Raw genomic sequence first — 21,353 nt, 5'->3', positions numbered from 1 at the left:
CAGAGCCCGATGCGGGGCTCGAACTCACGGACCGCGAGATCGTGACCTGGCTGAAGTCGGACGCGTAACCGACTGCGCCACCCAGGCGCCCCTGTGAATTCTTAATATAGATGGTAGACTTTGTGACATGAGGGAGTGTGTGTGTGTGTGTATATATATATATATATATATATGTAGGTAGGGGAATTAGGGTTATAAGACTGTCCTGAATAAAAGAAGAGGTGTCATTTGTTCTGTGAAAGTCCGTGAATAATGCTTAAGCCAGATGTTATACCTGTTCAACACTGTTGACAAAGAATAGTGAAAATGTTATGGACAAGAGAGCTTCAAACAGATGTTCTTAGGGAGAAGGCAACCAGATTTCAGAAGGCATGTGTCCTATATAAATAATAATTAAAAATTTTGTGTGTGTGTGTAGCTCTTGAAAATTATTCCTTAAGCAATTTTATATTCCATGTGAAATGGTAGGGAAAGGAAATTTCAGGTTTGATTATAACTGATTATCATATTGAGCAAATTGTGTGCTGTTGTAATTTCTTTATCAGTGAAACGTGCTATCCTTCTCACCAAGGTGCTAATTTACACTTAGTAATTCAATAATTTGGATAGTGTGTCCATAAAGTTGTTTTCAGATTGTTGAGAAAAACCCTTGTAAAAATAGGATGTGGTGATTGTATCATAACAGTATCAAATTGGGGAAAAAAATATCTGATGAAGTAACCGTTCTTTTCCATTTAACAGATGTGCACCATATTTCAAAAAGTTCTAAGTGTGATTGCCATTGGGAAATAGTCTTGATTCAGCATTTAAATTGGCAGTGTCATACTAGTGTTATATGTTTTCAAAATGAGAAAGTAAGGAGATGTCATGCATTCAACAGATCAGATTCTTTAAATCACTGTGCTATTATTCCTCAGGAGAAATGAAATCTTTTGTGTATTTTTAATTCTTGGAAGAAGTGGTAAAACATGTGGGGCGGAAAGATAGGAAATAATTACAACTATATATTCAAATACAGGCCTCTACTGAAAAAGCTGTGTGTTGCAGGAGCATGGCGTATTGAGTGATCAGAGTGAGGAAATTCTCAAGAGATTGTTCTACTTATGAAAATCCTTTCTGAGCATTTTCTTAATTTTATATGAAATACATTGTTATTTAAGAATTGACCATAGTTTAGCTTAATTTTTTCAAATATGGCTTGTTTTTTTTTATTTTTTAAATTAAAAACAAATTTTATTCCTTCTTTTCTAAGTATTAAGTCGTTACAACCAGGGCTAAAACATAAACAACACCTTGCTAACTTCAAGTGTGTCATCTGTTGGTTGTGGTGCTAGCAAAACATCTACATTTTGAAATAAAAGTCTCTAATGCTAAATACATAAGATTCCTTGTGGCTATAAACTCTTTTAGAGTTTAGAAGAAATAAAATGTATCTTTTTTTTAATGACTAGAAAAGTTTAGCTTTTAACATAATATCCCATAGAACTCACATTGGGGGCTTGTGGGGAAATTTTCTTTTATGCGTAACTGGGTATGTCAGGAAAATAGATTACTTGATTTGGAGATTCAACACATATTTGTGAACCTTCATTTAATATTGAAGAAGTCATTACATTTTCAATAGTAGGGCTGTGAGTGGGCTTTTTAGTACATTTTTACCTTTCCTTTTTGAGAGAAAAAGAAAACATTTCAAGGAAAGCTTGTACTCTGCCTAATAAGGAATTAAGTAGTAGTGTACCTGGCATCTTTTTATTGCTTTGGTAATTTTCCGTACTGTAATTTAATACTATCTTAAATTTTGAGAAAAGGTCTAAATCATTCGTGGTAATATTAGCAAAAATTTTAGACATCTTTTTTCACTACTTGGATCTCCTGTCCAGATTAGATATTGTGGATTGTCCAATAAATGCTTCCCACCTCCAGCTTAAATTGGAAATAAAATTGTTTTGGAGTTTTGCAGTAAAAGGTACTAATGCAAAGGGAACAAGGGAACAGTGCAAGATATTGAGATATCATAGGTATACTTAATATCCTCTAAGTTTTTGTGTCATGGCAAACTCTGTCATTGACATGACCACAAGGCTTTTGCCCAATTTGAAATCAAGTAGTAATCTTCTTTCTTTCATGACCATTAAATTCTTTTGAACTTTTTCAAAACAGGAAAAAAGTATATGCCCACCAGAACAAGATGTGCTACAATTGAGCAATCAAAGTATGGATCAAAAGATGAGAGGGATTTGGGTAGGTAATTTTAACACAGAAAGTAATGCCACATATTGGCTTAAGTTTTAGAGAAATTGGTATAACACATTGGAATGACTGTTAAGTGGTCCACCCTTCACAAATTTAGACTCAGTGTATTCCTCCGGGCCGCCCCCCCCATCAAAAGAATTGAATTATTAGGTGAGGATTGCAAAGAAAGTGAGAGGCTCTGTCTTAGAACTCTGGTCTTGGTTATATTGCTTGGCCACTCTAAAAGTGATTTAAAGCACAAGTGATAAATAGATCCAAGTGTAGTGTTGTCATCTCTCCTGAGGGTAAATCACTTAATGTTAAGCAGTTTAGGATATTATTAATTGAACAGTAATATTTTGCCTGTTCTTCAAATATGTTAAACAAGTAACTGCAGATAGAAAAAAAAAATAATGCAAAGAAAGTTAAATCTTTTTCCATAGAGATTTCTAATGCATAAAACTATTTGGACGATTCACAAAAAGTCAATGTTAAGCTGAAAAATAAGATGTTACAGTGGTGTGAAAGTTACTTATAACTGGTTGGATGCAACTAGGCTAGGCTTACATTCTAATCTAAGCATGTACTTAGAATTCTGTTAGACATATACTGCAGAATGACTTGTGTAAATTTATGAATTATATATATATATATATATTAATGTTTATTTTTGAGACGGACAGAGAGAGAGAGAGAAAGAGAGAGCATGAGCAAGGGAGGGGCAGAGAGAGAGGGAGACACAGAATCCAAAGCAGGCTCCAGGCTATGAGCTATCAGGACAGAGCCTGACACGGGGCTTGAACCCATGAACAGTGAGATTGTGACCTGAGCCGAAGTCAGACGCTTAACCAACTGAGCCACTCAGGTACTCCAAATTTGTGAGTTTTCTTAAATTTTACTGCCAGATGATAGCTGTGGGCTATAACTTTTGTTGACTAATACTGAATGTTGTTGTTTTTTCCCCACAATCCAAGTTGCAAAACAATGAAGTTTATGACAAAATTCAGGAATGGCTGCTGTACTCTTCACTTTTCTTGCCAGTACTGCCATTATAATGTCAGCAGCTATTATTAAAAACAGAACAAGACCATTTTGAGCTGAGCTATTCAATAAAGTTGCCTGTAGTCACATGTGGGAACTTAAATTTTAAAATATAAATTAAAATTAAATAATACTAAAATTTAGTTCCTCTGTTGGACTAGACACATTTTCAATGCTCAGTAGTAGTCACATGTGCCTAGTGGCTACCATATTGGACAGTACAGATTAATAGTACATTTCCATCATCACAGAAATTTCTATTGGACCTCCCTGTTTGAGAGAGTCTGAATTCAGCAGTGAGAAGATTGGAAAAGTAGGAACTTCTTTGGAGCTGAGTGAGAGCAGAGGAGAATGGGAGAATGCAGTGGGAAACATTTGTCCCCTTGAGCTGTGTTACACTGTGTATGTCTTCTTGCTTTTAAGTACTGTTCTAACATGATACTTGATTATGCTGTTGGTCCTAGAACTTACTAGAAAAAGTTTTAGGTGGATGAAGCATATGTTCTTAAGTCTTCTAATTAGTGTCATTGTGAAGATGACTCACTCAGTTTTGTCACTATTCCATAGTCAAGATTGAGCTTTTGTTTGTTTAATAAATATTTATTGATTCCCTCATCTGTGTCAGGTACTTTTTTAGGCCTTTAGAAAACAGAGTCTCAGTTTACATAGGGGAAAGACAGTAAACAATAAATAAATAATGTCAGGCAGTAGTAAATTCATGAAAAACAGTAGAGCAGGGTGAAGGGATGGAGGGTGACAAGGATGTGGTTGTAGGTCAGGCATGAGTTGTGCCAAACAAGGGGTCAGTTGGGGAATATCTGTTGGATGAGTTCTCATTTACGAAGACACCTGAGTGAAGTTAGGGAGTAAACCTTGTGAATGTCTGAGGCAGGTACATTCCAGGCTAGGTAGGAGTATATTGGGCTCAGGAGATGAATGGTGAGGATCCATGGTGAAGCAGAGTGAATGATGGTGAGAATGGTAGTGTCCTTACTTCCAGTCTGCTGACCATCCCTTTGATCATACTTGCCTATCTCTCCTAAGGCATCCCCATCCTTCTGGTGGCCTAGTGATTTTTGTTTTTATTTTTACAAGCTCTTTGTAATCTCCCCAAACAGTTCTTTGTACTCATCACTCCCTTGCCTAGAAATCTTTGCTAGTGGTGAAGGATTTCCCTTAGGTTTAACCTTATGTAGGTAAAGAAAACAATGGAAGAGCTTTTTTCCTCCTAAATTCAAAATCTTTACATGTATTGTAATTCAACTATATTATGGGCTAAATTGGCTTTTGTAAACTAACTTGAAAGCCTCATGTCATTTAGTATACTATTTTCACAGGAAAATGAATTATGAGTTATAAATAATGCATATATTTGAAAGTCTAATTCATTGTTATGTTGATGACTGCCTGTATTTTGGAATAAACAGAGAAATGTTTTGGAGTTGGTACTTAAGTTTTACTCAAATGGTAATTCTTTGGAGAGTGAAAGATTTATTAGGGTAAGTGTTATGTTTCGGTATATATATTTCTGACTGTATAGAAAAAATGTTTTAATTTGGGCAGACTTGAAAATGTTGGAGGTTAATGTTTATAGGCTTTTGTAACCTGTGATTTTCTATAGTGTTACTCAGCTAACAGTAACACATTTGTGCCCTGAGCTGTGTTCACACTAGTACTAGAGGGAGGGTTGGTTGAAACATTTTGGTGTTTTACTGAGATCCTCCCTTGGCACAGTTATAAAAATATTCGTAATACTCTGACATTTGCTTGGATTTTTACAAAGGCTAAATTTTTATAATTGAAATTATAAATTATTTCATTTAGAACTTGTTTATAGCTATGCTTATTCTCTGTTCCATTTTGAGTATAAGCATATAAGAAACTCATAGGGTGCTAGGCTTCATTGTGAAATTAATAGTTTATTACATGTTTCTTGTTTTAGGAGAAATTGTTCTCCTAACTCCAGAAAAAGAAACTCATGTTTAAGCATTTTATTGAAATAACATTTAATTTGCTAATATCTAGTCTTAAAATCATGTGTATTTGGTGTAAGAGTAGGTTGTAATAGTCTTTGAGGATTGCCCTATTGTTCTAAAATATCCTATGGGAATAAGCGTTATGGAGTAATGGGAACATCATGGAGAAAATTATTGTAATTGTAGTAAAACTACAAATAATGAATAAACCTCCTCCATTGCTTAAAGGAAAAAGCCCCAGCTTTTCAGCTAAGGACCAATAATAGTCTCTGATCAACCTATCTTTTTAGCATTGAAGACTACTGTTGCTTGTTTATTCCTCTCCTTACACTCTGACACCAGATGTGTGCATTTTTCCCACCTCTGATAGATTCTCCAACACCAACTGGGTATCCTACAATTCAATTCAATTCCGAAACTGTCTACCTGGAGTTAGCATCGGGTTCCATAAGTTAAGAGCTCTCAGTCCCACAAGACTGTCTCCACTTTACATGCCAGTCACAAGTTCTACATTCTACATAGTCCACACTTCTGTCTGACTTGGCTACTAATTGGGGGTTCTCATAATCTCCTCCTTGATTTTGATAATTTGTAATAATGGCTCACAGAACTCAGGGAAACACTACATGGACTGGTTTATTGTATAAGAAAGGATATGATAAAGGATACAGATGAACAAGCCAGATGAAGAGGTATATAGAGTAGGATCTGGAAGGGATCCAAGAGCTGGAGCTCCTGTCTCATGGAGTTGGGGTGTGCCACTGTCCCAGCAGGTGAATATGTTCACCAGTTTGGAAGCACTCTGAACCCTGTACTTTAAGGATTTTTATGGAGGTTTCATCAGGTAGGCATGGTTGATTACTAACTTAATCTCTAGCCCTTCTTTCCTCCCCAGGGAAAAAAGTTCCTCTCAAAGTTCCAAGCTTCTCATCATGGCTTGGTTTTTCTGGTGACCAGCATTCATCCTGAAGCCATATAGGAGCTGGTGAGCATCAGTTCATCCTGAGCTATACAGGAGTCCCCCAGGAGTCATCTTATTAGAACAAAAGATGTTCCTGTCACCCAGAAAATTCCAAGTGATTTAGGAACTCTGTGTCAGGAAATGGGTCAAAGACCAAATATAGAAACTAAAGATGCCCCTAGCATCTTTGTCACTCACCTTGCTCTTTGAATGGATTGTTTACCGATGCATGATTTTATAACACCACAGAAAAGATTTCCTTCCAAACGTTGGAAGAATGTCTGCTTTATGAAACAAATAAAAATTGTTAGTATCACTTGATTTCATCAGAAAAGACTTTAAGTGTTGGGAAGATATGTGCATAGTGATAGAAACAAGTTTTCAAAGGTACCATTTTTGCTTGAAAATTCCACATTAATCATTGGCAGCACATATTCTCATTTGTTCTCCCTCAGGTGACAGGATCACTTTGTTTATTCTAGACAGAGTATCTGCCAAATTTTGAAGTTTGAGTAATCATAGTTTGTTAGTTGTTTTTTTCAAGTAAAAATAGTGCTCTGTGAAAGAAATATCTGCCAGTTCAGCTGGCTTGCAACTCAAGCATTATACTAACATGTTTTGCACATGCTCAAGCGGGGGAGGAGCAGAGCGAGAGAGGGAGAGAGAGAATCCCAAATAGGCTCTGTGCTGTGAGTGCAGAGCTGATGAGGGGCTCAGACTCACAAACGGAACCATGAGATCATGACCTGAGCTGAAATCACAGATCAGATGCCTAATCAACTGAGCCACCCAGGCGCCCCACACTAGTGTTTTTTCTGGAGCAAAAGCTTACTTTGGAAGCAGCAGAAGTAGTATGCATACTTTGTATTTTGTCACATAGGGTTAAAAGAATATGTAAATCAGTGTTTGAGATTTAGTAAAATATTTTCCTTTATATCAAGGATCTAAGAGAAACAGGCTTTTTTTTTTTTGAATAGTGAGTATGCTTAGTTGTGACAGTGAATTGCTCAAAGAACTTGGTGCTACTGCCTCAATTTCTGCAGATGCAGCCGTTTTATCCATCATTGTTTTGCATCATCAGTGCAAATATGACCACAGGAGAAAAGGCAGATAACATGTTGGTATTTTTAGGAGAAAGATTTTTACCTATGGGACCCTTTTCTCTTAGGGTCATGGGGGAATCCTGAAGGCTTTATTGACCACTCTTGGAGATTTGCTACTCTGGAGGAAAGATTTAATAGTTAGAAGACATAAATTTAAAACCTGTCCACCATTCTTTATTCTTATGATGGTATACTTCGTTTCTCACAACTGCAGTTATCTTTGAAATAGGTTTAAAACATCTTGACTTGTTTTTTACTTTTGTGTTTCTTGGGTTACAGTTCAATTATAAAAAGCTCTAATTATAAGTTGTTACTATTTCTAAATGAGTTTTTGTTCTAGCCAGTTTGCTTTACTTGTCAGACATGAAACAGTAAATACTCCAGATAGTTTTAAAGAAGAAATTTAATACAGGGGATTAGGTTCTTACAACAAAACAACACAAAACAAAACACTGGAGGTACTAGAGGTGGGATCTCCAGCTCAGCCTTAGGAAATGATTCCCAGGTTCTTGCAGGACTGGCCACCCAGGGAAGCAGCTCCCTCTGCCACAATCAGGAAGATAGTGAATCAGGAGGCCGCCTCTGGGACTACTGAGTTCAAGAACTTACTTATGCAGCTGCAGCCCAGAGAACAAGCAGGCAGGGTTAGGTAACTGCCACTGAGCTGTGCCTGAACATTGGAATGCAGTCTAGTTGCCACTTCTCTATCTCTCGACATCCCGAATCTGGAAATTGGACACTGGAATGCTATGTGGAACAACACGTATCTGTTCAGTCATGCTGGAGAAAATAGCCAAAAGCAGCAGGATAATGGCTTTCCCCTCGCTCCTTCCTTCTCAGTCTCTTGTTAGTGCATCTGACTGATGCAACCTAAATTCTATTCAGAACCATAGCTACAAGTGAATTGGGAAAATAGATTTGTTTAATCTTCCTAGCTTTTGTAGCTGAAGAAAGCACAGTAGGAGGATGAGAGACTGGAGTCTGAGGGCTAAGTAATCATATCTCCCATACCGGTTTTTCTGCTTCTTTGTGATTTTCAATTTTTTTGGTTTTTTTTGGTTTTTTTTTTTTACTTCCATTGTTCTTCACTCACTTGCGGTCTAGTCATTTAATAACCACGGTAGTTCTCATTTTTGGGGGCCCATTCGTGCCTCTCTAGTCCTAGCTTCTTCAACAATTTTTAAGCTGGATTGGATAGCTACACCCAGGGTGACATCCGTCTGCAACTGTTGTCTACATGGACTTGGGTCTTGTAAGCAAGACTTAGGAAACTTTCGCTTGCTGGTATATGTAGGCATGCTCCATCATTTCAGTTACCTTGCTATATTCTGTACTACATTTTACCTGACTGAATTTTTTTGTACCCTACTTATTACATTTTCATGAGGTTTCATTGTACTCTCTTAACGACATTTAAAAAACACCTTCCATAGCCAACAAATATTTCTAATATTCTTGTAAGCTGTTGTTTAGAGAAAAAAAGTGTCGATAACAATAGAAGTAGACTTTTGAAACTATCAATATACATCATTTCTTTCTCAGTAAGTATGGCATATTCTTTTTGAGTAACTACATATAATCCTACAGTCAATTGGTAAAATACAGGCACCTTATTTTCCCATCCCCAACCCCTTTTCGTGTTTCCACTCTTGCAAAATTCTTTTCTAAGAGTTACAAAGAAACATTAATTTTTAATGTGTCTCAATATAAAACATTCAAAATACCTGTAACCATAAGCCCAACCTCACAAAGATAAGGTAAAACAGCTATAGCTTTTTCTATTTCTTACTGTATTGTTGTGCAGTCCCCTACTTAGCAATGCATTATGGTTCTTATGATAATGGAGGTATTATTGCCATCTTTTGAGTGAAGGAAACTGACCAATATAGAAAATTGGATTAAAAAGTGTTTTTTCTGAAGGTAGTAATAGCTGTAGCCATTATTCTTTGGAAGAAGAATACTTACAGCATCAAGACTATTTTCTTTCTTGCAAAAGAAAATAGTATCATTTATTTGTATATTTCTTGCTTTTTGTGAAATGAAAAATTTTTTTTTAAATGAAAATGACTGCATGTTCATTCATTAATTCGGATGGTAGCAAAGTGTTTAAAATAGGAAGTGAAATGCCCTGATACTTTTCTAATCCCATAACCCTCAAAATTAATTACTGTTAACAGTTTAGTACATTCTTCCAGTCTTTAAAAAAATGTATATATAAACATATATTTATGGTCAGTTTCTGAAACATAATTTTTGAGATCTCCTTTATTATCATACTTTGATAGATAATTTTTAGGTGGTAGTATGTATGAATTGTAATGAGTATATGATTGAATTAACTTCAGAAAGCATAAATACAACTTTAATTATGTTGATTTCAATTTTTGTTGGGAAAGAACCAATTTTTTTTTTAGCATTCTTCTGCTTATTAGCTTTTAATCAGAGGCTTCCCAGTAAATACTGAGATTCCTCTGCAATGAAAATTATATATGCTTTTATAGCTTTAGGTATATTTTCTAGGGAAGAACATTGAGTTTTAAAACATAACCAATTTAAAATGTGTTTGCATTCTCTTCAGAGAGGCTCTTATGGAGAATTAAGTTGGTGCTGACTTTGGTTTGAAAGGATATATTGGGTATAAAATCCCCATGATAAGAATTACCTTCATTTTGTTTGACTTTTAATTTTGAGAAAGATAGTTTTGCTTTTCAGATGTGATTGATCTCACTGGAGATGATAAAGATGATCTTCAGAGAGCAATTGCCTTGAGTTTGGCGGAATCAAACAGGGCATTCAGGGAGACTGGAATAACTGATGAGGAGCAAGCCATTAGCAGGTAAAAACATAATTTGTATAAAGTAGATATAAGTACTATTTATTATAGAAATAATAATTGGCTTTAATTAATTTCAAGAGGCACAAAGATATACTTTGTTATTTTAAATAAATCATTAATAAACTTCAGTACTGTTGTTATATTTTCTGTAACCAAAATTTTCATATTCTAGTTCGATTGTATTTGGAGCTTAGATTTTTAGGATTTTGGAGTGGCATTATGAGGCGTTAAAATTTAGATGTATGTTTTCATATTGTTTTGATTGTTTTCTTACCCTAATCTCTTTTGGATATATTGTCCAATTCAGTTTATAGTCATTTATAGCGGGGGTTAGCAACCTTTTTCTGTAAAGGGCCAATAGCAAATGTTTTAGGCTTTATTGGCCATATGGTTTCTGTCACAATTACTCAACTCTAGTATTATAGTGCCAAAGCAGGCATAGATAATATATAATTTAATGAGTGTGACTATGGGCCAATAAATCTTGATTTTAAAAATAGGCTGCCCACTGGATATAGCCCATGGGCTTTAATTCTCCATTTTCTGATCTATAATATGATAGTATGTGTATAGGTTTGTTTGTTTTTCTTTTAAAGAAATAGGCAAGATTCCAAGATGTGTGACAGAATGAATCTTTTGATTTAATAATGAAAACTTTTTTAGTTTGAAACATTTTGATTCAACAGTGGATCAAATAAAAATAAATTTGATTTTTTCATGAAACAATGTTGACTTAAAAAAATCTTTATAATCTTCTAAACAACTTTGTGGAGGTAATGGTAACTCTTTTATTGAAGAGGAAATTGTTCTTTTAGGAGGTTAAATGATTTTCCAAAGGCACACAACTAAGGTAAATCTGACGACGCCAGTGTTCTTTACCCTCTAACGCAGTTGTTTGGTAGCAGAATGTACCAGCTTTCTCAGATAATTTCCCTTGGCACAATATCAATAATGCATTTCTTTCTAGGTAATCTGAGATTACTGTATGGTAGGAGATGCCTCAAAATGCTATATTTAGCAAAGGCACATAATTTTTATTAGTAATACTTCTTAATGTCTTTAAATGCTACTTTGTAAGACATTAAGATGGAAAGACTTAAATTAAGATTTATTGTCTTTTTCAGTTGGGGCTAATTTCAGTTAATGCCAGTAATTTTAAATGAAAAACCAAAAATTCATACATTATCTTTAGACATTTTAATTAGGTTTTTTTGTGTGTGTGAAGGATTTAGAGAAATTGTAAAATTAGTTTTTGCCTCAAAAAAAGGATCGGACTGAAATAATTATCTTGAATAATTACAAAACTTGGCAGAACTTAAACTTTGAGGAGAAATATTTTAAACATGAAATAGGTGAGTTGGATTTCATATTTAAGGACATTGATCTTTTAAGTGTAAAAGATTGTAAGATAGAATATATATTATAATGCAAATCTTGTTTTTAAAAGTATATGTATATTGTTGAAGCGAATTTACACAAGTATACAACAGAAAAAAGTCTGGAAGCTTATATACCAAATAGTGCCACTAGTTTTTATATCATGTGTTTTCTAATTGAAACAGCACGTACCAGTTAGTTAATAAATAAAAATAACTTGAAAGTTAAGGATTAAAACTTATTCCTAATCTGTTACTTAATGTATATGTTATGTATTTCTCTAGATACTCACTTTTGTCCAAATGGGAACCTGTATCTCTTAAGATAATGTTCTTTTTTATTCTTGGTCTTTTAAATTCTAATATAGTCTTAAAATAGTGAATACTTTATAAATATTTTTATTGTACATAACATTACCGACATTTGGTGTGGTGTATTATGCCATGAAATTTTACATAAAATTATATTCTGTAGAAGTAAAAAATCATATTAATTTAGTTGCAAAATGTAAGTCTTTGGTGGTATGTGTAGATTTTATAATTTACAGCTAACAAAAATATGTCAAGTGTAAAATGTGCAGTTAATAAGCACATATGTAAATCATACTGTGTCAGACGGGGCACCTGGGTGACTCAGTTGGCTAAACCTCCGACTTTGACTCAGGTTTTGATCTCATGGTTCATAGGTTTGGGCCCTGCATCTGGCTCTGTGCTGACAGCTCAGAGTCTGGAGCCTGCTTCAGATTCTGTGTCTCCCTGTCTCTCTGCCCTTCCCCCACTTGTACTCTGTCTCCCTCCCTTTCTTTCAAAAATAAACACTAAAAAAAAAAAAAAAAAAAAAAATCAAAAGGGAATAAGAGAATTGTAGCTAAATATATGGCAAAGAGATATTTATATTTGTTCCTATGGGTTTTATGAAGGTTTAGGATTCTAAATTCAAAAGAGAAAATGATTTTTAAGAAACAGTTTATATATCATGCATCAAAGTAAATTTAACTATTTGCTCATTACTTATGTTCAGATAGCAAAGATTTACCCAACAGAGTCCTAGAATCATTTGACTATGATTATATTTCAGCAGATGTACTTTAATATGAGTTCATACATTTGGAATACTACATTATAATTATATGAGTTACAGTATATCTTTTTATATCTCACAATCCTCTGTGTAGGCACTCACAAATTTCATGGTAAATTTCTTAAGTTGAACATTTAAAAAAAAAGTTTTTTGTTTTTTTTTTTACATTTATTTATTTTTGAGAGAGAGAGACAGACAGACACAGGATCCCAAGCAGGCTCTGCACTGTAAGCAAAAGAGAAAGAGAGAAAGCAAATTCTAGGGAGTATGCTACTAAGCTTGCCACACTTAGAAAAACAAACCCACAAACAAAACCCCGAGACAGAACTACTGATTGGTAGGTCAGTCATATTTAAATGTCCCTTGGGGAATTTAGTTGTTTTGTTTTGTTTTGTTTTGTTTTGTTTTGTTTTGTTTTGTTTTTTTAGAGTGAGCTTGAGCAGGGGAGTTGGGGAGGGAGAGAGAGAGAAGGAGGGAGGGAGGGAATCTTAGGCAGGCTCCATGCTCAGCATAGAGCCCAAGGTGGGGCTCCATCCCATGACCCTGTGATCATGGGCTGAAATCAAGAGTTGGGTGTTTGGGGCATCTGGGTGGCTCAATTGGTTAAGTGTCTGACTTCGGCTCAGGTCATGATCTCATGGGTCATGGGTTCAAGCCCTGCATTGGGCTGTGTGCTGACAGCCCAAAGCCTGGAGCCTGCTTTGGATTCTCTCTCTCTGTCTCTCTCCCTCCCTTCCTCCCTCCCTCCCTTCCCCCCTCCCTCCCTCTCTCCCTCCCTCCCCCCCCCCCCCGCTCACTCTCTTTCTCTCTCTGTCTCTCTCTCAAAAATAAATAAACATTAAAAAAATTTAAAAAAAAGAAAAAGTTGGATGCTCAGCCAAGTGAGCCACCCAGGTACCCTGGGGAATTTAGTTTTGAATGGTGTTGTTTTTGTGTTGTTCCTAGGTCCTGGCAGAATCAAAAGTATATTGTCTCTCTAGGAGGGTGTCTTTATCCTTGGCCTCAGAGAACCCCTTTGGTAGCTTTTGAAGCTCTGTAAGCACCCACCCTGAAAATTACCACACACACTTGGAAAAAAAAAAAAATTATCGTGAGAATCAGCAAGAGCAATAGGCAGTACACATGTATTTAGATACTGTGATTGATAGAGTTATGCTCTAGCTTTTACAGGGTATAAGAAATCCTTGAAAATATGACGTAGTACATTTGAAAAAGAATGGAAAATATCTTCTGGAAATGAAAATTAGACTTACCAAAGTAAGACCAGAAAAGCAAACAGAATATAGGTTTAATAGGTTAGAAATAGCTAAAGAACGGGGGAGGAGGCACGGGAGTCACGATCGCAGGGTCACGGGATTGAAGTCTGCATCGGGCTTTACACCAAGCATGGAGCCTGCTTGGAATTCTCTCTGCCCCTCTCCCTGCTTGTACATGTATGCGTGCTGGCTCTTTCTCTAAAACAAAATAAAAACAAAAAAACAAAACAAAAAAGAAGTAGCTAGAGAACATTAGTCTGGAGGGTGAATAGGAGAAGAAATTCTCCAATTTGTAACAGATAGCTAAAAAAAAAAGATGAAAAATACGGCGATAGGTTAAAAGACATGGAAAATAAAGTGAGTAGGTCTAACATACTTTAATTGGTGTTACAGAAGGAGAGGAGAGAGTGGCTCAAAGGCCATATTTAAAGAGATAATAATTTATAATTTTTCAGAAGTGGAAAAAATAACCTATAATTTTGCAAAGCCCAACAAATCCTATTTGGGAAAATTAAAAGAAACCCACACCAGAGTCACGATAATGATACTCCAGAACATTTAGGACTGAGAATATCTTTAAAATATTCACAGAGAAAAAAGGAATTATCCTAAAAATAGTGACAGTGAAGGTGACAAATGACACAGTTGACACAGTAATAAGACACATGAATATCATGAAATGATTTTCAGTGAATGAAAAGAACTGCCAGGATTCTTTGCTCAGTGAAACAGTGAGGGGTAGTCTCACCAGGGCACTTTTCCTTGTGATTCAGGCTCCAAGGGCAGTTCTGGAAGACTGAATGTGGGGTGGTTATACTGCCTCCACTGCTACAAAATCAGTATGTCCCATTCCGGTAGTTGTACTTTTACCTCTTTTTGCAGTAATTTTCTACTTGAACCTGACGTTTCATCTAGAAGGGTAAGTGCAAGAGGAAAAAGAAGTTTTACATAATTTACAGGGGCTCATTGTGGCTCCCACATAAGCCTCCATGGGCCACTGTAGAGAAACTGAGTGAGCAGTGTGTTCAACTGACTATTGACTATTTTTACACTCCAAGACCATTCAGTCCAACAAGGAAGTCCAGGGGTCTGAGCTGGAGTTAAGTTTGGGAGCCACCTGGGGTAGGGGGTTTACCAACCAGAATGGCCTACCGTTGCCCTTAGGGAAAGAAAAAAGCATCATGTCCAGGAGCAGTTAGGGTGGGATTCTGAATTTTTATTACGTTTCTTTATTTTTTGAGAGGCAGAGAGAGACAGAGCATGAGTGGGGGAGGGGCAGAGAGAGAGGGAGACATAGAATCCAAAGCAGGCTCCAGGCTCCAAGCTGTCAGCCCAGAGCCCGATGCTGGGGTTGAACCCACGAACCGTGAGATCATGACCTGAGCCGAAGTCGGACACTCAACCGACTGAGTCACCCAGGCACCCAGGATTCTGAATTTTTAAAATAGTTCTCTTTTTTTTATTAAAAAAATGTTTTTAATGTTTGTCTTTGAGAGAGAGAGAGAGAGACACAGAATGCAAGCAGGAGAGGGGCAGAGAGGAGGAGACACAGAATCTGAAGCAGGTTCCAGGCTCTGAGCTGTCAGCACAGAGCCCAACATGGGGCTCAAACTCATGCAACAGTGAGATCATGACCTGAGCCAAAGTCAGTCACTTAACCAACTGAGCCACCCAGGCACCCCTAAAATAGATCTCTTAACTCCTACCCTTTTTATTTAGGAAGCTGTTGTGAGAGGAAACTGCATTAAGAAGATGTGTAGGTGAGGCAGTCAATTATAAATCTTTTTAGTTTTGTGAAAATAATAGTAAGGCTCAACAATACCAGAAACCTGTGGATCATAGAAGACCCATGGAATGCTTTAATTACTATTTAATTACTATTCATTTTTTGAGTCATTTCTGACATTGTCAGAGTACAAGTGGTCTGGAAAAATTGAAAATATGAAACAGATTAGTTTCAAGGAATGCAGGACTGTGGCCAGAATTGACTGATTAGATGGGAACAGCAACACTGTAACTTGAAACAGTGTCAATAGTGAGGTACCACTGCTAGTCCCAAGAAGGGCAGAGGCCAGTAAGTGGGGAGAGCTGAGTGGCCAAAGGTTCTTTGTAGTCAGTCTTCCAGAATTGACAGGCAGGCATCCCCCATACAGTGTGTCCTACCTCACCACAGGAGAAACATATCAACTTTTGGAAGCAGTCACATGTCTGGCAGGCAGGCAGTGGTAGCCTCTGTGTTGGAAACATAGAATCTCTTAATTTGTATTCAACATATGATTATTGACATGTTGCCTTGTTGGCTGTAATGATAGATTGCAGCAGTGGCGGCCGTCTGGTTAGTGCACACTTGCCAAGTCATCCCCTTAGAGAACAGGCCCCACTGTTCCTCCATCACAGTGGCTAAGATGAAACAGCAGGACTGTACCAAATATTGGTAAGCACGTGGAGTACCTGGAACTGTCACATATTGTTGGTAGGGGTGTAAAACGGAATTACCACTTTGGAAAATCTGGAAAACTGGGTACTTATAATGAATTTCAACATATACTATACTAGTACTTAGTGTTTCCATTCCTAGGTATAGACCCTTGAGAAAGGAGTCCATTAGTTTTATTGATAATAACTAAAAACTGCAAACAATTATAACTTGACGCAAAAGAGTAACTGCTGTATGATTTCATTTCTGTGATGTTTAAGGACAGGCAAAACTAATTTACAGTGACAGAAGTCAGAATGGTGATTTCCTGGGAATCACTCTTGGCTATAAAAAGGGTATGAGAGAATTTACTAGAACGATGGATATTTTCTGTATTTTTATCTGCGTGGTAGTTAAATAGGTGTATAGATATGTAAAAAGTTTCACTGAGCTGTGCATTTAAGATTTGTGTATCTTATATGCAAATTATCCCTCTACAAAGTACTCTTTCCAAGAAAAGCATGCTTTGAGCTATGTTGATTGATAATCAATATGCAAAAATTATATTTCTATGTACAAAAAGAATGATAGGGAGAAATTTTAAAAAGCTACCATTTATAACATAAAACTGTCAAAGACAAGAATAAATTTAATGAATGTGCAAGAACTTCCAAGAAAATTAGCAAATATCATTGAGACACATTAATGAATATGTAAATAATTGGAAACATATTGTATTTCACAAATTGGAGGACTGAATGTTGTAAAAATGGTGAGTTTTCCTTAAACTGATTTATGGATATAGTATGATCCTAATCATAATACCATTTTTTTCAAAAAGGAAAATTACAAAATTATTCCTCCCTTCCTTCTTTCCTCCCCCTCCCTCCCTTCTTTCTTTCCTCCTTCAGTCCTCTGTCTCCTCCCTTCCCCTCCCTTCCCCTTCCCTTCCCCTTCCCTTCTCCCTCCCTTCCCTCTTTCCTTTTCATTTTCTTTTTTGTTGGTCTATACAGCCTAAATGATATGTATGTTTTTCAGTGAGTATGATGTTTCCCTAAATGTACTCAGATGATCTAAAGTGGGATGTTTTCTACATTACTGCTATGATGCAATTTAAATAATTTAAGTATAATTAACACTACAAACATAATAAAACTAGCAAAAACCCAAAAACCAAAATCAGTACAATAGAAATTTAATGGGAAGGTGAACATTTATCATAAGTAAGTGCTTTAAATATTCCATGTAGAGTGTAGAAGGAAAAGAGCAAAACATTTTATCATCTTTGTGTATTGCTGCATGGTCATGACCAGTGTTGGGAAGATAAGAAAGCAGGTGATGGGAAGTGGGAATTGGTTTTTGATTTGTGGCTTTTGGGGTTGCATCTCTCAGCATGCTGTATTTTGCTATAAGCTATTTCTAAGCTCTCTGAAATTTGCAGTGTTGTTTTTTTTTTCTTTGTTTTTGTTTTTTGTTTTTTCTCTCTACTGGCAGACTTAATATCTGGATTTGTAGCTATTGCATACTTTGTACTTCAGAGCATGGATAGTATCAGTGGCTTTACTTTGGTGAGGTCAGGGAAGGAACTCTTATTTATGTAGGACCTGGCTTTATAGAAAGTTTATATTCATTTTGCCAATACTAGACTATAAAAAGGGATGGGGTCTTAGGAATAGAGTAATATTTGGGTTAGAGATTGGGCTTTTGCCAGAAAAATAGAGAAGCAGCAGCCACATCTAATATCTTAATCCTTTCACTGTAAACATTTGTTTAGCCCTCAGTATTTATCATATGTGCTCTAGGAATGAAACAAATCTGTGTTTTTACCCTCCAGATGCTGATGCAAGAGACTGGCTGAGTAATAAATATTTTTGGTGCAGTGTGATAAATGTATTAATAGCTTTTTAGGAGTCAGGAAGAGGTGGTGGGAAACTTAGTGAAGTGTGTTGTAAGTCCCTGGTGATACAAAACTGAATGTGTTATAAACTGTAAATCAAGGTCACAGAGTCATGGCGTTCTCCATCCACCATCTTTTAGTACGATAGCTCTACCATGTGGTGTGGTTAAGGAATGTTACAATAAACCTAGTTCTTTAAAACCCATATTTTTGGTTATAATGAATGAAGAGATCTACATATGACTGAGTTGAGGCTTCTTCTTTCCTGTTTGTGGTATTTGCAGCTTTCCCCAGAACTCATTGCTTGTTTTAGTTCATTCATCTCTAATTACCAAGGCTGAAATAAGTTTCCTTTATTTATACTCCTAAATATGCATATGCGTTACAAAAAGAACAAAATTGTCAAAGGAAAGCACTCTCATTTGTAAAAGTCAATAAAAAATTAGATATACCTTATATACAGCAGACTTTTGCGTTATAGGTCCCTATTGTATACTTACATTAACTAACTGCCTTGTACAAAATCAGTTCTAATATATTATTATTATATTATATTGAACTGTACAACTTGAACAGTAGGGAGTCTTTCAAGTTGGCTTTTTTACTTTTTATTTCCCCCTTACGTTCTTGAAAACTTCATAACAATGGGCTATTCTAGACAAATTCTTACTTTCTTCTGCCCCAACTCACTTAACTAAATATTTCCAAGGATTCTGGTACCTTTTACTGGTAAATAGTTGATAAGAAAAAGCTTCCCATGGGCTGTGGTTGCATGTGAGAGCTGGTTTTTGGGCACAGTACTGTTGCTAATATTGGATCACTTTTAAAAGTTACAGAGGTATTGCAAACTGCCTGTTTTTATTTTTATTTTATTTTTTTATTTATCTTGAGAGAGGGTTTACCTGTGTGCAAATGGGGGATGGGCAGAGAAAGAGGGAGAGAGAGAATCCCAATCAGGCTCTGCGCTGACAGCACAGAATCTGACGTAGGGGTCTATTCCGTGAACCGTCGGATTATGACCTGAGCCTAAATCAAGAGTCAGACACTTAATCAACTGAGCCACGCAGGCACCCCTGAGGTGTTCATTTATAAATGTTTTGAGTTTGATCTTTGCATTTCAACCTATCATGTTGTTACCTGCTATTTTTTAGGATGTGGTTTCATTGATTCCCAAACGGAGACTTTATCCTGTATTCACATAACTTAAACGATGATAAGTTGAGTCCTATTATATTTTATCTAATGTCATGTTGAAAATAATACTGTTAGAGATAAAAGTATAATTTACTTTTCCCCCATAATTAAGGAATATAGCTATATGAATTTGACATTAATCTTATAGGGCAAAATCTTCAAAATAAAGATGGTGTAGCATGAGTGAGATTTTCACAAGTAGCCAAAATGTTGGAAAAACTTACTCTTGATAAAGTCTTTTTAATTAACACAAAATGGGTTAAGACTCTTTGAATATTACTCATGCTTATTAAGAGTAGTGACACGTTTTGAACAGGCAAAATGCTTTGTTAGTTATATTGGGAATTAAGGTTTTCCTGCATGTTGTTACTTGCTTACGAGCAAGAAAAACGTGATTAAGCAAAGCAGCCTTATTCTTGCCATGTTTAGATGTATGTAAGATATTATTTAGATAAGCTTATTTTTAAGAGGTAAATCTTTTATTATTCTGATAGGTATGTAGGTAAGCTTTTGGGTGAAAAAATAAACACATAAGTATTCTCTTTATTTAGCTCTCATAAGTCATAGAACCCTAGAACTGAAAGAACTCTAGAATTTACCTTAGCTTTTTTTTCCCTTTTAATAGAAAAGGAAAATTAATGGTCAGAGGAGTAAAAGTGCTGTTTGTTTAGGAATGTTTTCTTGATAATTTAAAGCAGTTATTATTAAAAACTAGTCTTTATGTTATTTTATAAATATTTACTAGAGTGATTTCTTAGAAAACTTAATATAGGTGCTATATTCCTGGTACTAAACCTCAAATTTGTTGAACCATAATTTAACATAATATATTTTCTGATTTATAACACTGTCTTTTGCATTTGAAATTTCCTCTTTCTTAGGAAAAAAGGCTGCGTGTCTCTTGATATGTTTGCCTTGATACTGTGTGCTTACAGAAAACTAACTTCTACTTAGTAAAGTTAGTGTTTAACATTAATTCCCCAGATACGTTATCCCTAGCTTAAGTAATTAAAATCCTTAGTTTGTGGTATGTTATTTCCTAGGTTACAGCACTAAATTAATAGTGCATTTCTTTTTTTTATCATTTTCTTTCCATTGTTTAAGAGTTCTTGAAGCCAGCATAGCAGAAAATAAAGCCTGTTTAAAGAGGACGCCTACAGAAGTTTGGAGGGATTCTCGAAACCCTTACGATAGAAAAAGGCAGGACAAAGCTCCTGTTGGACTAAAGAATGTTGGCAATACTTGCTGGTTTAGTGCTGTTATTCAGGTAAGGATCTTCATGCAGATCTTACTTGGTGGGCATGATGGCAATGGAAAGTGGGTTGGGGTGTGTGTCTTTTAAATTGTGTACTTTAAACATAAATGTAAGCAAGGTTTTAATATGCCCTTCTGTCCAATGAACTAGTTGTGGATTGTTAATACTCCTCTCTCTTCTCTTGTCCTCACCCCAGTATGAAGCTTTAATAGTAGAGTGGTACTTACCCCTTTCACTTATTTGGAAATAATCTCCTTCCTCCCTTCTGTTAGGAGTTATTGTCAGAGTAGAAAGAGTAAAAAATATTTTGTATGTATTACTCTGCAAATCTTGAGAAGGATATAACCGAGATATGAAAGCAGAACTGTTATTTTTTGTTGTTGTTAACCAAATTAAATTATTGTACATGATGGAAGATGTTATTCATAGAATTATATTCATTTTAATTACTTATATTCTTAATATAAGGTGACAATTTGTTTGAGGAGGGTATAGATTGACATAATTTTCTAAGCATATGATGTGTAAAGAATAAATATTGATAAATCAAGAGTAATGAATTTTTTTTAACTTGAAAGGCCCTTAATGAAATGTTTCTTGAAACCCTTATTCTAAAATGAAAAATATTTGAAATATTTGTATGCTTAGTTATGCATCCTCTTCTCAATTTGGACTAATTTTCTTTCTTTCTTTCTTTCTTTCTTTCTTTCTTTCTTTCTTTCTTTCTTT

At 35.7% G+C, this 21,353-nt stretch overlaps 1 protein-coding gene across 5 annotated transcripts in view; it reads left to right on the top strand.

The window, feature by feature from the left end:
• The window catches only part of USP25 (ubiquitin specific peptidase 25), a 129,923-nt gene that overhangs the window by 6,005 nt on the left and 102,565 nt on the right, over positions 1 to 21,353 (top strand). For 3 of the 5 annotated variants that reach the window (XM_040484157.1, XM_040484155.1, XM_040484156.1), the window contains exons 3-5: positions 2,161 to 2,241; positions 10,026 to 10,149; positions 20,474 to 20,636. In XM_040484157.1, the coding sequence (XP_040340091.1) occupies positions 2,172 to 2,241; positions 10,026 to 10,149; positions 20,474 to 20,636 (357 nt within the window). In that variant the 5' untranslated portion in view covers positions 2,161 to 2,171. The remainder of the gene's footprint in view (positions 1 to 2,160; positions 2,242 to 10,025; positions 10,150 to 20,473; positions 20,637 to 21,353) is intronic. The other 2 variants (XM_040484159.1, XM_040484158.1) reach the window with 1 other exon arrangement.

Source organism: Herpailurus yagouaroundi, unplaced genomic scaffold (genome assembly GCF_014898765.1).
Source record: "Herpailurus yagouaroundi ecotype Mexico unplaced genomic scaffold, PumYag 162, whole genome shotgun sequence".
NCBI classification, from domain to species: domain Eukaryota; kingdom Metazoa; phylum Chordata; class Mammalia; order Carnivora; family Felidae; genus Herpailurus; species Herpailurus yagouaroundi.
The sequence above is the reverse complement of the archived record's forward strand: the minus strand, read 5'-3'. Positions and strand labels throughout refer to the sequence as shown.